The sequence below is a fragment of the Gigantopelta aegis genome, chromosome 4 (assembly GCF_016097555.1).
Source record: "Gigantopelta aegis isolate Gae_Host chromosome 4, Gae_host_genome, whole genome shotgun sequence".
Classification (NCBI taxonomy): Eukaryota; Metazoa; Mollusca; class Gastropoda; order Neomphalida; family Peltospiridae; genus Gigantopelta; species Gigantopelta aegis.
The window spans coordinates 82,927,479-82,941,004 of NC_054702.1; the positions used below are offsets into that span (position 1 = coordinate 82,927,479).

At 35.3% G+C, this 13,526-nt stretch overlaps 1 protein-coding gene across 3 annotated transcripts in view; it reads right to left on the reverse strand.

Annotated features, from left to right (window-relative positions):
• The window catches only part of LOC121371227 (serine/threonine-protein phosphatase 2A 56 kDa regulatory subunit epsilon isoform-like), a 60,702-nt gene that overhangs the window by 16,443 nt on the left and 30,733 nt on the right, over window positions 1-13,526 (reverse strand). For all 3 annotated transcript variants that reach the window (XM_041496961.1, XM_041496962.1, XM_041496963.1), the window contains exons 5-6: window positions 13,277-13,407; window positions 1,099-1,158 (exon numbers count right to left, since the gene is read on the reverse strand). In XM_041496961.1, the coding sequence (XP_041352895.1) occupies window positions 1,099-1,158; window positions 13,277-13,407 (191 nt within the window). The remainder of the gene's footprint in view (window positions 1-1,098; window positions 1,159-13,276; window positions 13,408-13,526) is intronic.

The following is a 13,526-nucleotide window of genomic DNA, read 5'->3' on the forward strand; positions in this document are numbered from 1 at the left end:
AACTTACATTTGGTATTTGTAGCTGAACTAAGATGATAATAAATCTTAAGTAACAGTAATTAAACAAACATTTATTGCTAATAAAAAATGTCAACAAAAAACAAAAACCCAAACTTTAGTATTAAGAAAAAACTGACAACTTCAAAACAACAACTTAGAGTACTTGGTAAAGAATTAGAAACCAAAATATAAAAATAATATAAACTGTAAAGCAGGCTTTTTGAAAAATACCAAAGTGATCTGTCATCACCTATTTTAAGACTGTGTGTGTTAAGACGTCACATTTAATTACACACACACACACACACACACAGACCCCCCCCCCCCCACCTTGACTTAAGACAGGTTTGTAGCTTACTAAGAATAAATGACAGTGTTAGCTGCCTACTAAATCATTCAGCCAATGAAAATCATACATTAATGAAACACAAAAACATGCCTTTAATATATTACTATGAATTAAGATTAAAAACCAATTGAAAGTATTATGTTTACCTTTAATTACTTACAAAAAACCCCAACTACTTTATTAATAATTTTACATTTGAAACTTAATTAAATACATATATTATTAATTTTAAAAAATGTTGTTTTTTAAACTGGAGAGTCCAAAATTCTACTTTTTTTAATCTGAATTTTAAAATACTGAAATTTAACTTTCTTTATTGCCCAATGAGCATCAAACTTTTTTTTTCTATGGCTGAGAAAAGGTACCTCAGTTCAAAATGTCACATATTTAATGATAATTTATCATGTTTAAGCCTTTACTTCTGGGGTTTTTTAAACTCTGGAGAATAAATGCCTAAATCAGAAACAAAAAGAGAAATTCTATTAGCTACGTTAATAAACGAATATCACTGGAACTGTCAAAACCAACAAAATAAAAATTTAACAAGCCAACAACATAAATCTTCAATGGGTTATTTAATCACACACACACACACACACACACACACACACACACACACACACACACACACACACACACACACACACACACACACACACACACACACACACACACACTGCTTGGCTAGCCATAACTAGTATAATGTACCCTTCAGAAATCATGAATATATGAAATCAAAAGTCACTAACCTGCCTAGTATTTCTAGAAGTTCTCCAATACCATTAAACTGCTCCGTTTCAAAAATAAACCTGAAAATCAAGCAAGAAATCTCCAGATTAAAATAGCACAAATATCAGAAAGTTGTTTAAAAGTTTGTTTTGTTATATGACACCACTAGAGCACATTGGTCTAATGGATGTCAAACACTTAAACTTAGAGGAAACCAGCTATATTATTCCAGCAAGGGATCTTTTCCATGCACTTTCCCAGACAGGACAGCCCATACCATGGTCAACTTCAATTGTGGGGCACTGGTTGAGATGGGTAAAACACTCAGTCACAGAATGGGTCGACCGATGGATTTGATCCTATGAACGAAGCACCTCAGGGAAGTGTTCTACCAACTGAGCTAGATGCCAACTCTCAGGAAGTGTTCTACCAACTAAGCTAGATGCCAACTCTCAGGAAGTGTTCTACCCACTGAGCTAGATGGTAACTCTCAGGAAGTGTTGTATCAACTGAGCTAGATGGTAACTCTCAGGAAGTGTTCTATCAACTGAGCTAGATGCCAACTCTCAGGAAGTGTTCTACCAACTGAGCTAGATGCCAACTCTCAGGAAATGTTCTACCAACTGAGCTAGATGCCAACTCTCAGGAAGTGTTCTACCAACTGAGCTAGATGGTAACTCTCAGGAAGTGTTCTACCAACTGAGCTAGATGCCAACTCTCAGGAAGTGTTCTACCAACTGAGCTAGATGCCAACTCTCAGGAAATGTTCTATCAACTGAGCTAGATGGTAACTCTCAGGAAGTGTTGTATCAACTGAGCTAGATGCCAACTCTCAGGAAGTGTTCTACCCACTGAGCTAGATTCCAACTCTCAGGAAGTGTTCTACCAACTGAGCTAGATGCCAACTCTCAGGAAGTGTTCTACCAACTGAGCTAGATGGTAACTCTAAGGAAGTGTTCTATCAACTGAGCTAGATGCCAACTCTCAGGAAGTGTTCTACCAACTGAGCTAGATTCCAACTCACAGGAAGTGTTCTACCAAATGAGCTAGATGGTAACTCTCAAGAAGTGTTCTACCAACTGAGCTAGATGGTAACTCTCAAGAAGTGTTCTACCAACTGAGCTAGATGCCAACTCTCAGGAAGTGTTCTACCAACTGAGCTAGATGCCAACTCTAAGGAAGTGTTCTATCAACTGAGCTAGATGCCAACTCTCAGGAAGTGTTCTACCAACTGAGCTAGATTCCAACTCACAGGAAGTGTTCTACCAACTGAGCTAGATGGTAACTCTCAAGAAGTGTTCTACCAACTGAGCTAGATGCCAACTCTCAGGAAGTGTTCTACCAACTAAGCTAGATGCCAACTCTCAGGAAGTGTTCTATCAACTGAGCTAGATGGTAACTCTCAGGAAGTGTTCTACCAACTGAGCTAGATGGTAACTCTCAGGAAGTGTTCTATCAACTGAGCTAGATGCCAACTCTCAGGAAGTGTTCTACCCACTGAGCTAGATGGCAACTCTCAGGAAATGTTGTATCAACTGAGCTAGATGGTAACTCTTAGGAAGTGTTCTATCAACTGAGCTAGATGCCAACTCTCAGGAAGTGTTCTACCAACTGAGCTAGATGCCAACTCTCAGGAAGTGTTCTACCAACTGAGCTAGATGCCAACTCTCAGGAAATGTTCTATCAACTGAGCTAGATGGTAACTCTCAGGAAGTGTTGTATCAACTGAGCTAGATGTCAACTCTCAATCAGAAAAGATTTAAGTAAAACATGTGAACAGTTTATGCACAATGTATATCACATGACAGATAAAAATATACTCGCGGAAAAAGGTTCCTGTGCACCTAATAATTGCATATATAATATAATTTACTCGAAATCTGATCATAAAAATTTCAGTAAATGAACGTGTAACCACTCCCTTCGATACTCTAGCGGTTTCCTGTTAATTGCACGAACTAGTCATACTTTGTGATCACAACTTGCATTACTAGGGTTCTTGGTCACGTGCTCCTGTTTAATGTCGTTTTTCTTATCATTGGACTCTAAAACTATTCTATGGATTCTCATCACTCAGAAAAATATGTGTGTTGGTATCTAATTGTTGACAGTGTGATGCCACGTCTCCAAGAAAATTAACTTCTATGAACGATGGGTATGATTGAGGTTAGAATGACACAAACGTTGTTGCTAGTAATTTTGGTGTCCATTGGTGTTTATCAGAAAACTATGCAGTGTCTGCGGAGATGTTCTAAGCAGCAGGCCTTCTAGAATACGGTGGCCCGATGCCCGAGGCCAGTGTTTTTTGGATTCGGGCCAGTAAAATTTACTTTGTGCAATCCCGATGGCAAGTGGTACAAAAAAAAAAAAAATATCTACAACGCTACGTCCTACGATCATACAAAAAAACAAACAACATCTACAAGTCACTTCTTTCGATTTGCTATCACATGAACTATTTTACTAACAAAATAGTTGGCCACCAATAATCTCTGACCCATCCATGACACCAATATACCTACTGATATAACTTTATTAAAGTAATAAAGTGTAAACATTGGAAAAACAAAAGTTCATTGTTTTGCCGCCATTTTGTTTTTTACACTGGAATCCAAAGATTTGCTACTCTAATACTAATAATATGCAAAACGGTAACCAGTCTTTTATTAGTTTTAAAGGTTGCATGTCACTATATACAAATAATTTAAATGTGTAAATGATTAATTTAATTTATAAAATATGACATATAAATTGCAAAAAGGTTTTTTTAAAAAGCTTAGGAACACAATATCATGAAATAGATAAATTAAACAAAGTACTCAAATTACTAATATGGTGTGTGTGTGTGTGTGTGTGTTGGTGGGGGGGGGGGGGGGGATTGAGGGGTAAGCCTTAAACGGCAATACATGCATACTTTATGCTAATAAAGGTTCTTGAATTAATTGTTTATTTTCTCTTTGATTTTTGGAGGGTGGGTGGGGGGTGAGTTCCCATTCATCAGTAAATAAATAATGCTGTTAATTGTTATAATATCTCGGTAACATGGATGTTTTATAACTTAGGTGGTTTTAGTGCATGGAAACAATTAGTTTAAAATTTTAATAGGTACGGTAACTTTATTCTAAACTGATGAAAATTATTTACATATTTTTCTAAATAAACCATAAAACATGCCCAATGAGACTATCTGTTGTGTAAATTGACAAATTGATTAAACATGATCTCAGTATGAAAAATGGACATTAAAAAGTTAATTATTTTAATTTTCTGTTTTTGTTTTGTTTTATCAACAGTTAAAATTGGGCAAGTGAATTTGTCACAATGGCCAGTGAATTTTCAAATCCTCTGGCCCTATGGCAAGTGAATTTTAACAATATTCTAGAACCCCTGAAGCAGTTTAGGGATACTAGAGATCTTTCATGTTTATGCAGTTGACACGTCACGTCACGTTAACAAATCGTCAATATCAAGCGGGTACACATATGGAATCATTTGGAAATGACAAGTTTAACATCCCTGAGTTAAGGCCAATCAGTAGAAGAACTGTAGGTGATCACAAAGTACGACCATGACAGTACATCAATATGTTGTTCTGTTACATCGTCACTGACGGCGCACCAAGCATTGTGTAGACCGCACTTCAGGTACAGAAAATAGGAGAATCACTGTACTTTTAACAGATAAATAGTACATCTATGTAAAACACAACATTTGTACATTTTAAAAATATAAGTCTCACTGAAATGTTAATGATGCACAGGAACTTTTTTCTGTGAGTATATATCACCACACGTCTGCAAACATTTTGGTTAAATCCAAGTTACAGGTGTCTTCAATGATATCAACTCACTAACATGTCTGTGTACACATCAGTTAACCTGTTTAGTCCCTATTATTTTCGATGAGATCAACTCAAAGTATATTTTTGCGGCAATCATTTAAGTAACGTGGCTAAATATTAGCACACATGTACCATTACATCTCTATGTCAACATAGTTGCAGGGAACTTGAACAATAAAGACAAAGAAAACATGGACCGCAATATTAGCATGCTAAAACCCATTCACGCGTGATGGATCGTGTCGGTTTTTGACAGGGTGGCTGGCAGCTTGCTGGACTATTGGACAATTAGTCGATGAATTGTGCTCCACTTGTTTTATAAATGTATTAGAATTTTAATCTTTGTTTTTATAGCATGTAACACATAACTTGCTGGACTATTTGACAATTAGTCTCTCTTGCCTACAATGAATTGTTTTGCAGTTCTGTTTCATAAATATATTAGAATGTGTTTTTGGGGGGTTTTGGTGTTTTTTCTGGGGGGCCTTATGTTTTAATAACGTGGGACAAATATACAAAACATAGAAATAAATGCGTAATATTATTAATGTGAATACAACAAACACATTTTTTGCATTAATATTTCAGGATCTACAATATAAAACTCCTCCCACCTCCCTCTGTCACTAATTCTGAACTAGCCATGACAAGATTTCATCAAGCTAATTCAAGAATGAAAGACATTCATCAGTGTAGAACTAAAACAATAGGTGGCACTCATGATTAGGTTCAACTCTACTTCTGGTATTCTTATTTAAATGTTTTCACATGATCAGTATGACACTGCCGGCAGTTACAGACTACAAATAACCTTTAATCCAGTGATGGGTTCTAATAAGAGTAGAGAGATCATTTGCTCTGGGCCTCGTATCTTGACTGACCTATCAAAATTCACTAATAAAATGTTTCTTATGCAACTTTTTATTTACAAAAACAGAAGTGGTACATATGAGTGTATTATTGTTGTTCGGATATGCAGTTATGTCATTTGAATACAAATATAATTTCAAGTTTAACAACACTTATGTGAGCTATGGGTTGAAGTATTTTAGATTATGTTAACTCCTATCAAAATAATTGTTATGAGTAATTTTGGAGTGACAATGTCGTTTGTATGTTACTATGCTTTTATTTACTATAATGTAGAGAAGGATTAAGTTCAAATTTTAAAATATGTAAATTGTACTATCTATTAAATTAGTTATATTTGCTGTATTTATTGTGTATGAAGTGAAAACAAATGTTCTGTTGTCGACCTTATAACAGGCTAGGTACAGCCCTGATACATACTGTTTTGCAAAACAAGTCTATATATTTTAATAAGTTTGATATATTTAGAAAAGAGGATATGTATCAAAATATCAAATATGAGAATTATATGTCATAATTAAGTACCAATTTGTATTACAATCATTGGACTGCTATGATGGCCAGTGCATTAAACAGTTATTTATTGTGTTCAAATTTTTTTTGGTTAATTCATATTTTTATTTGGTCATCTAAATATTTTCAAGAGGTACTTGTATTCTAAAAACAGTGATTATAAAGTTAAAAGTTAAAGTTTGCTTTGTTTAACGACACCATGAGAGCACATCGATTAATTAATCATCGGCTATTGGATGTCAAACATTTGGTACTTCTGACACAGTCATCAGAGGAAACCCGCTACATGTTTCCTAATGCAGCAAGGGATCTTTTATATGCACTTTCCCACATACAGGAAAGCACAAACCACAGCCTTTGGGTTTTTTTCTCATTCCAACCAGTCAATCAGTTGAATGGATCCACCAAGGTAGTTCGATCCTAGCACCTCAAGCGAGTTGAATCCGACTGAGCTAAATCCCTCCCCCTATGATTATAAATTCCATAGTTCTTAATTGATAATACTCTTCCTGATATTAAAAGGCTTAAAGGAAACATGTCACGTAAACCATATTTGGCACCAACCATGTACAATTAATTATAAATTGAACCACCTAAAAAAACAAATTATAAAAAATTAATTACTTAAAATATCTCCATAAAAGAACCCCAGATACGAGCTCTTAGCGGAAATTGCCGATCTTTAATGAGCAGGGCAATCACGAGGTCCGTGACGTCAGAGACGCGTCGCTTGATCTGACGCCTTACACTTAAAAGCATTAGTCCGTACCACTCATAAAGAATCTAAGACTTGCACAGCTTACCAAAACAATGAGTGTTCGTTCGCAAAACGTTTTGCCGTATCAATATGAGCTGTTAGTAAATGAAGAAAGACACACATTTACTTACAACAGTGATACTGAAGAAAAAACGGATAGCGAGTCGGAGGGTGGAGAAACTGATGGTGCCAGACCAGACCGGTCGACCAATTTACAGCCCGGAGACAAAACCAAAACTCGGATGCTAATGCCGAGGTGTATACTGTTCATATTTAGCATAAAGATACACCTCGATATGATGTATTTAAATATGTAAAAAAAATATAAATGTAGGACAAAAAAAAATTGTTTTTTTTTTTTTTAGAAAATATCGCATTTTTTTTATGTTCGGGCTGTACATAATGAAATCTGTATGCACAGTGTAAACAAACGCTCTAATTTACGACAAGGCGCTTCACTTTCATTAACCTGGCTTGTAAAACAACATAAAAGACTTGAGAGTATAATCAACTTTTAAACTAAATATATTTCTATTTGCATCAATAGAACGAAATGGGGTTATAGTATTTTTCTCTCATAAAAAAAAGTAGCATATTATTAGGCCTATTGGTAGGGTGCGTTAGAGTAAAAACGACCACTCACGATACCCAAGTGATAATTTTCTTTTCTTTGGTACTACGTAATTGGTCAGTTTTGTAATTTTAGATGGGAAAGTCTACTTAATCAAGGGTTTTACAGCATTATTTACAGTAATGAAGCAGGGCGGCTGATAATGTCCATTAACATTGTACTGTAGTCGCGACAGGTTACGCCACAATACCCTGTGATCTTAAAAAAACTGGCACGTATTTTGTGCGTATGTCTAGACCGTGGTAATCACTTACCTGGTCGATACCCTGCAATTTACACCTGCCAATCAGGAATCACATGTGCAGGCCACGGAAAGAAAGGACCAATTAACTAAAACAACACTCCGATTCTCAAGTCAGCCCGTGGATGAAACATAATAGTTATTTCGACACCGACAGTAGTGGTTTATTTTGTATTGAACTTCGTGTTGCTTTGGGGCTTCGGGCGATGAGGAACGTCTTTGTGACGTATTCCGCCCGAAGATTAAAAACATTATTTAAAATTATTATTGTTTTCTACACATTTTTTAAAAACATATTTAAATACATCGTACTGAGATGTATCCTCATGCCAAATCCCATGTTTGTATATGCCATATTTAATTACTTATTGACGTTTCCTTCTTCGGACGGCGAATACAGATTTTGTTATGTAGGCCTACAGCCCATACATGAAAAATCTTTTTTTTTCCAAAAAAATAAATAAATAAAAAATTCTACATTTTTGTTTTAACATATATAAATACATCATGCTGAGGTGTATCTTTGTGCCAAATATGTACAATGTACACCTCGGCATTCGCAACAGAGTACTGTTTTTGTCTCCGGGTAACGTTCGGGCTCCGGGCTGTAAACAGGCTGACACCAAAGTACTATGCGGTGTTGGTGTCCAATCATTTCTTTTGCGATAAAATACACGCGTCTTTCTTCGGATACAATCCTTTGGAAAACCATAAAAAGACAATCCCGATCGTTTAAACTGTTTATTTTTACACCCAAAGGCCGCACAGTACGGCACTATTGGACTGAAAAGATCGGAAGCCCCTTACTCCATATATAAACAGTTAACAACAATGGAAGAGTACAGCGGCTCTGACGTCACTTCCCTTTTTTTCCGAACGCTCACGAAGAAATATGCATAAATCGTACTTTGATACTGATTAGCGTAATTTCTTCATTTTAAGTTAACTACACGTATTTTATTGTTATAAAGTTATTTGTATATTATTTTTATATCATTTTTCTTTTAAAATGAGCTATAATATGGTCACGTGTCATGTTTCCTTTAAAACAGTAACATGGATCAAATGAACTACAACCTGCTATGTAGAACTGTCAGCCAAGGGGAAGCAACTCCAGGAATAAATGAATGAATGCTTAACGACACCTCAACCTTTTGTTCAGTGTCGTTATTTCGATGCAATTTGTTATGCTAAGACAAACTGAATTTGGCTACACATTTTCAAATAAATTTTGCCATGTACTAATGTTTTAAAAAAAACAACATTTTATCTAACTCAGTTTGTAACAAGTTTTCGATCAATAGAGCCTTTTAAGGTATTTAAAAAGCAAGCAAGAATTTTTTATTGCTTGCCGGCACTAAACTGGACATGGTCAAATAATCAAAACATCCAAATCTGTCCCAATATTTTTATCTATTTCCTGAATTGAAAGTGGAGTTGTGGGAAAGAACATTTTGTTAACAATGGCATTATAACTGCTGTTTAAAACTTGTTAATCCAAATTCTACTCACTCCAAACAGTTGAGCAATGAGGACAGATGTTGAGTTTTATACTTTTTTTTAAATAGTCTGAAATCTTTTAGTTTAGCAGCTCATTTAAATTATGCAAATCACCTTCAACATTTTGGCTGAGGAGTCTAATTTTATTTTTTGCTTTCTCGTCTATAGAGTCAACTTGGGTACATTTTTTAACACCTTTGGCTTGTACACGACATACAGCTTTTGCCTGGCACACCCGACATGTAGCCTGTCAGAATGATCTCCCTTTTTCAAACCGAAGAAGGTGTGTTTTCAACATATGCTCCATTTCATACTTCACGGCAATAGTTTTTCCAGTCTATACTGAAGCTGGCTAATATCCTTTTTCTTCAGTTATTTCACACAGTTATAATTTAATCAAATTCCAATTAGATTATATCCCTACTTTGTTTATATATGAGATCTTACATTTTGTGACCAGTACAAACTGTTTAAGAAGAAACCAGGCACCCCTACCATTAATGGTAATGGATATCTGGTTTCTTCTTGAAGAGTTTGTACTGGTCACAAAAAGTAAGTTTAATGTCAAGAATGAAATTGAAAATTATTAACCTATGTAAATCAACAGTAGTTCATATATGCAGATTTTTTTTTTAAATCAATATTAATTACTAGTGTTAAATGAAGCTAAAAATACTCAGAAATTAAAAGGGAATCCTTTTATGACTATAACATTGCATTCTGTTTAACCAGAATTGTGTATAGTGCACAAGCGCCATCTGTCAGAAAGTCTCTGATTGTTTCCTATTAGCCTACCGTACAAAATTAACCAAATCAACTCTAGAGTCAAAAAAAGTTTATGTTTTACAACACCACTAGAGCACATTGATTTATTAATCATCAGCTATTGGATGTCAAACATTTGCTAATTTTGACATATAGTCTTAAAAACCTGCTACATATTTCCATTAGCAAAAGATCTTTTATATGCATCATCCCACAGACAGAATAGCATATACCACAGCCTTTGAAATACCAGCCTGGAACGATAAATAGCCCAATGGGCCCACCGACAGGGATCAATCCCAGACCATGCAACAGGCGAGAGACTAAGCAAAGTCCCACCCCTCTGGTCTATACAGATTATAGTTTGAGTTCTTACTAAATCCTATTCCAAATTCTGCCCACCTCAATCTCACCTCCCACATTCACTCCGAATCCAGAAACAGAACCAATGATGACTGTCCATGAACCTTAAGTGGAAGTATGCACAGATAAAATGTTCCACCACTATGGGATAGTGAAATTATAGCAGTTCATAACTAAATGCAGAACTGTACAAGATGACCATTCAACAAAAATGTGGATTTAAAATTTGACAAGGCTCAAGTGAAAGGAAGTCAGGCTATTGATAGCAGGGCTCACGCGACAGGGCGAAGTGAGCCCAAACTTTGCTCTGACCAGCCTGACTTCGCCGTGCTAGTCATCGTAAGGCGAAATCTGTGTCGCCTTTTTAAAAAATAGCCATCACTTGCAATGTACACAATCACGGATCAATGGTGAATAACTTGAGGAACAATAATACTTAAGTGTGAAGTGTCTGAGAGTTTGAAGAGAGACTGGCGCCACAAAATCATGTGACAGGCTCAAAGATAGACGGTCTAACTCAGACAACACCCGTGTCTGGCACTAATAGTTGGCCTAAACGTGCTACTGACTGTCGAAGCATATTGTCAGGCGAATGTGCTGGAAACTGTACAAGGATGAGGATCTAGACTGACGAGTGCATGTTTTAGGGAGTTTGGGTCATTCTCCACCGGAAAATACATTGATACCTCGACGTGAAAAAATCCAGGGTGTAATTAACTAGTTTTACGTAGACTTTGTCATAATGAATAAATTCAACATACAAAACAGATGCGAAAATATAAAATATATAGTACAGGCAAACCTCTCGTAGCAGATTTTTAATGTATATGCAGTGACCTGTCCTACACACCCAGCGGCCACTTCAAACTGGATCCCCAAGCCGATAAAGTGCCCGTGTTAAGCGGCCACTGTAAATTCTTTAAATGTTTTTGTATTGCAAACAACAGTGACATGGTGCAGCAGATAAGCAATTGTTACACCTTCACGGATACTAGTACCCATTCAGTCTGACAATATATTAATTAAGAAACTGTGACTGTGAAATGCATTTAATTGCCTCTGGGTAATCTAAGCTTGACCGTGGTAAATTAATCTACTAGGACAATACTCTGCAGGGAGTAGGTATTGAATGAAATGAGAAGACAAATGTGTGAAAGAATGAATTCTAAACAGTTAAATTTAGGAGATAACCATATGGAGTTTTTAGATTTGCGGGTGTTATTGTCCATTTGATGCCCGCAAATATAAAAACTCAATATGGTTATGTCCATTGTAAACTAGATCGTTTTTCAACGGAACTGTATATTTGTTATTTCTTGAAAAAAATACCTGGCTACAATCTAACTGTAGACTCTTGAATAGTCAACTTCGGCTGTTCCAATTGCTAATGATGTCACTTTCTAATGACGCCATTAGCTTTCCGGGTGTTATTGTCTATTTGATCCCGGAAAAAGAATGTAATTAACCAATCACAATACAAAACACACTCGCCATCAGTTTACAATAGTGCTTTTCAATTACATTTCATTATTTTTAAAGAAGGCGACATGTGGAAAAGTGATTTAAAAAAACCACCCCAAAAAACCCCAACTATCCATCAATTAACAGTACAGACAGTAAAAAAAAAAAAAAAAAAAAAATGTTTTTTTTTTATATAAAATACAGATTGTAAAACTTCTTTTTGCATATTTTATTTTTTGGATTAAAAATTCAAAAGTCTCCCTGTTGTTAAAAACGTTGCCCTCTCTACAGTTTGAGAGAGAAGTGTCTTCGCTCTATGATTTTGACCTCGTGTGAGGCCTGGACAGAATCTCCCTAATAGTTGTAATATACTGCAAAAATAAAATAAATATAAACTAAAATAGCAGTTGCTAGGCAAATATTGCCAGCTATCTTTATATAAATAGCTGACAGTAATTAGCACCTTTCAAAGTTTACAGACACCCACAAAACACATTGGCTGTTGAAAACGAGATTAATCTATACACCTAAAGGATATTACTAGTAATCTTTTCTTGGCTGAGTTTAGTAAGGATGCTATTGTGTAATCTAAGCATCTTGTGACCTATACATTCACAAAGCAAATGAAGTTAAAAAGTATAAATATAATGAATTTTAATCTATATTAAAGCAGTAATGTTAGATATCAGGCACATTGGTAATAAGTATTAATAAGTACTACAACATACGGAATTGATCATCTAGTCTTTGATTTTATGTCATATGCCAATGAAGTCTTCTGCTAACAGAATCCTGTTAGAACCTTAATTTGATCAGCAGAATTTGAAAAATATATTGAAAAAATATAATTAAAAAACAAAATTTAAGTCTTATTTATCATAAATTTGTATTAACAAAAGTCAAAATCTGGAAAGATGAAATGCTGTCTTATTTACAACTACAAGAATTAATTCCTCATTGGTTTAACTGATATCATGTTTCAATAATAGCAAGGAAGCAGACAGTTGGGAAATCATACAGGAAATAGTAGACCATTAGTGGCTTAATGACTAGCTAGGATATAGGTCTTATTCACTTTGTTAGAACCAATCAGGCTTAATAACTGCTATTTTAAATGGGCTGGAAACCTAACATTGTTGTTACATTGTCTACTCTTTCTTCGAAGATGAGCTGGAAATGTAGTGTCCACAAATGACAGATGCATCCAGACACAGAGCCATAATCAATTATTAACTGTATAAATGCTAAAAACTCACCTGAGGAAAATATTATTGATCTGTTTCCTAATAAAAGCTCGAAGTCCTAAGAATTTGCCATAAATTCGGTGCAAGACTGTTTTGAGAAAGTCACGTTCCCGTGGATCTTCACTGTCAAACAATTCTAATAACTGGAAATAGAAAATGTTTTGATAAGAGATAATTGCAATCTGTAGCAAGAAACAGTATGGCATACATAATATAAAATCAACTTTTATTTGATACATGTGACAGCATTTATTAGTCTGTA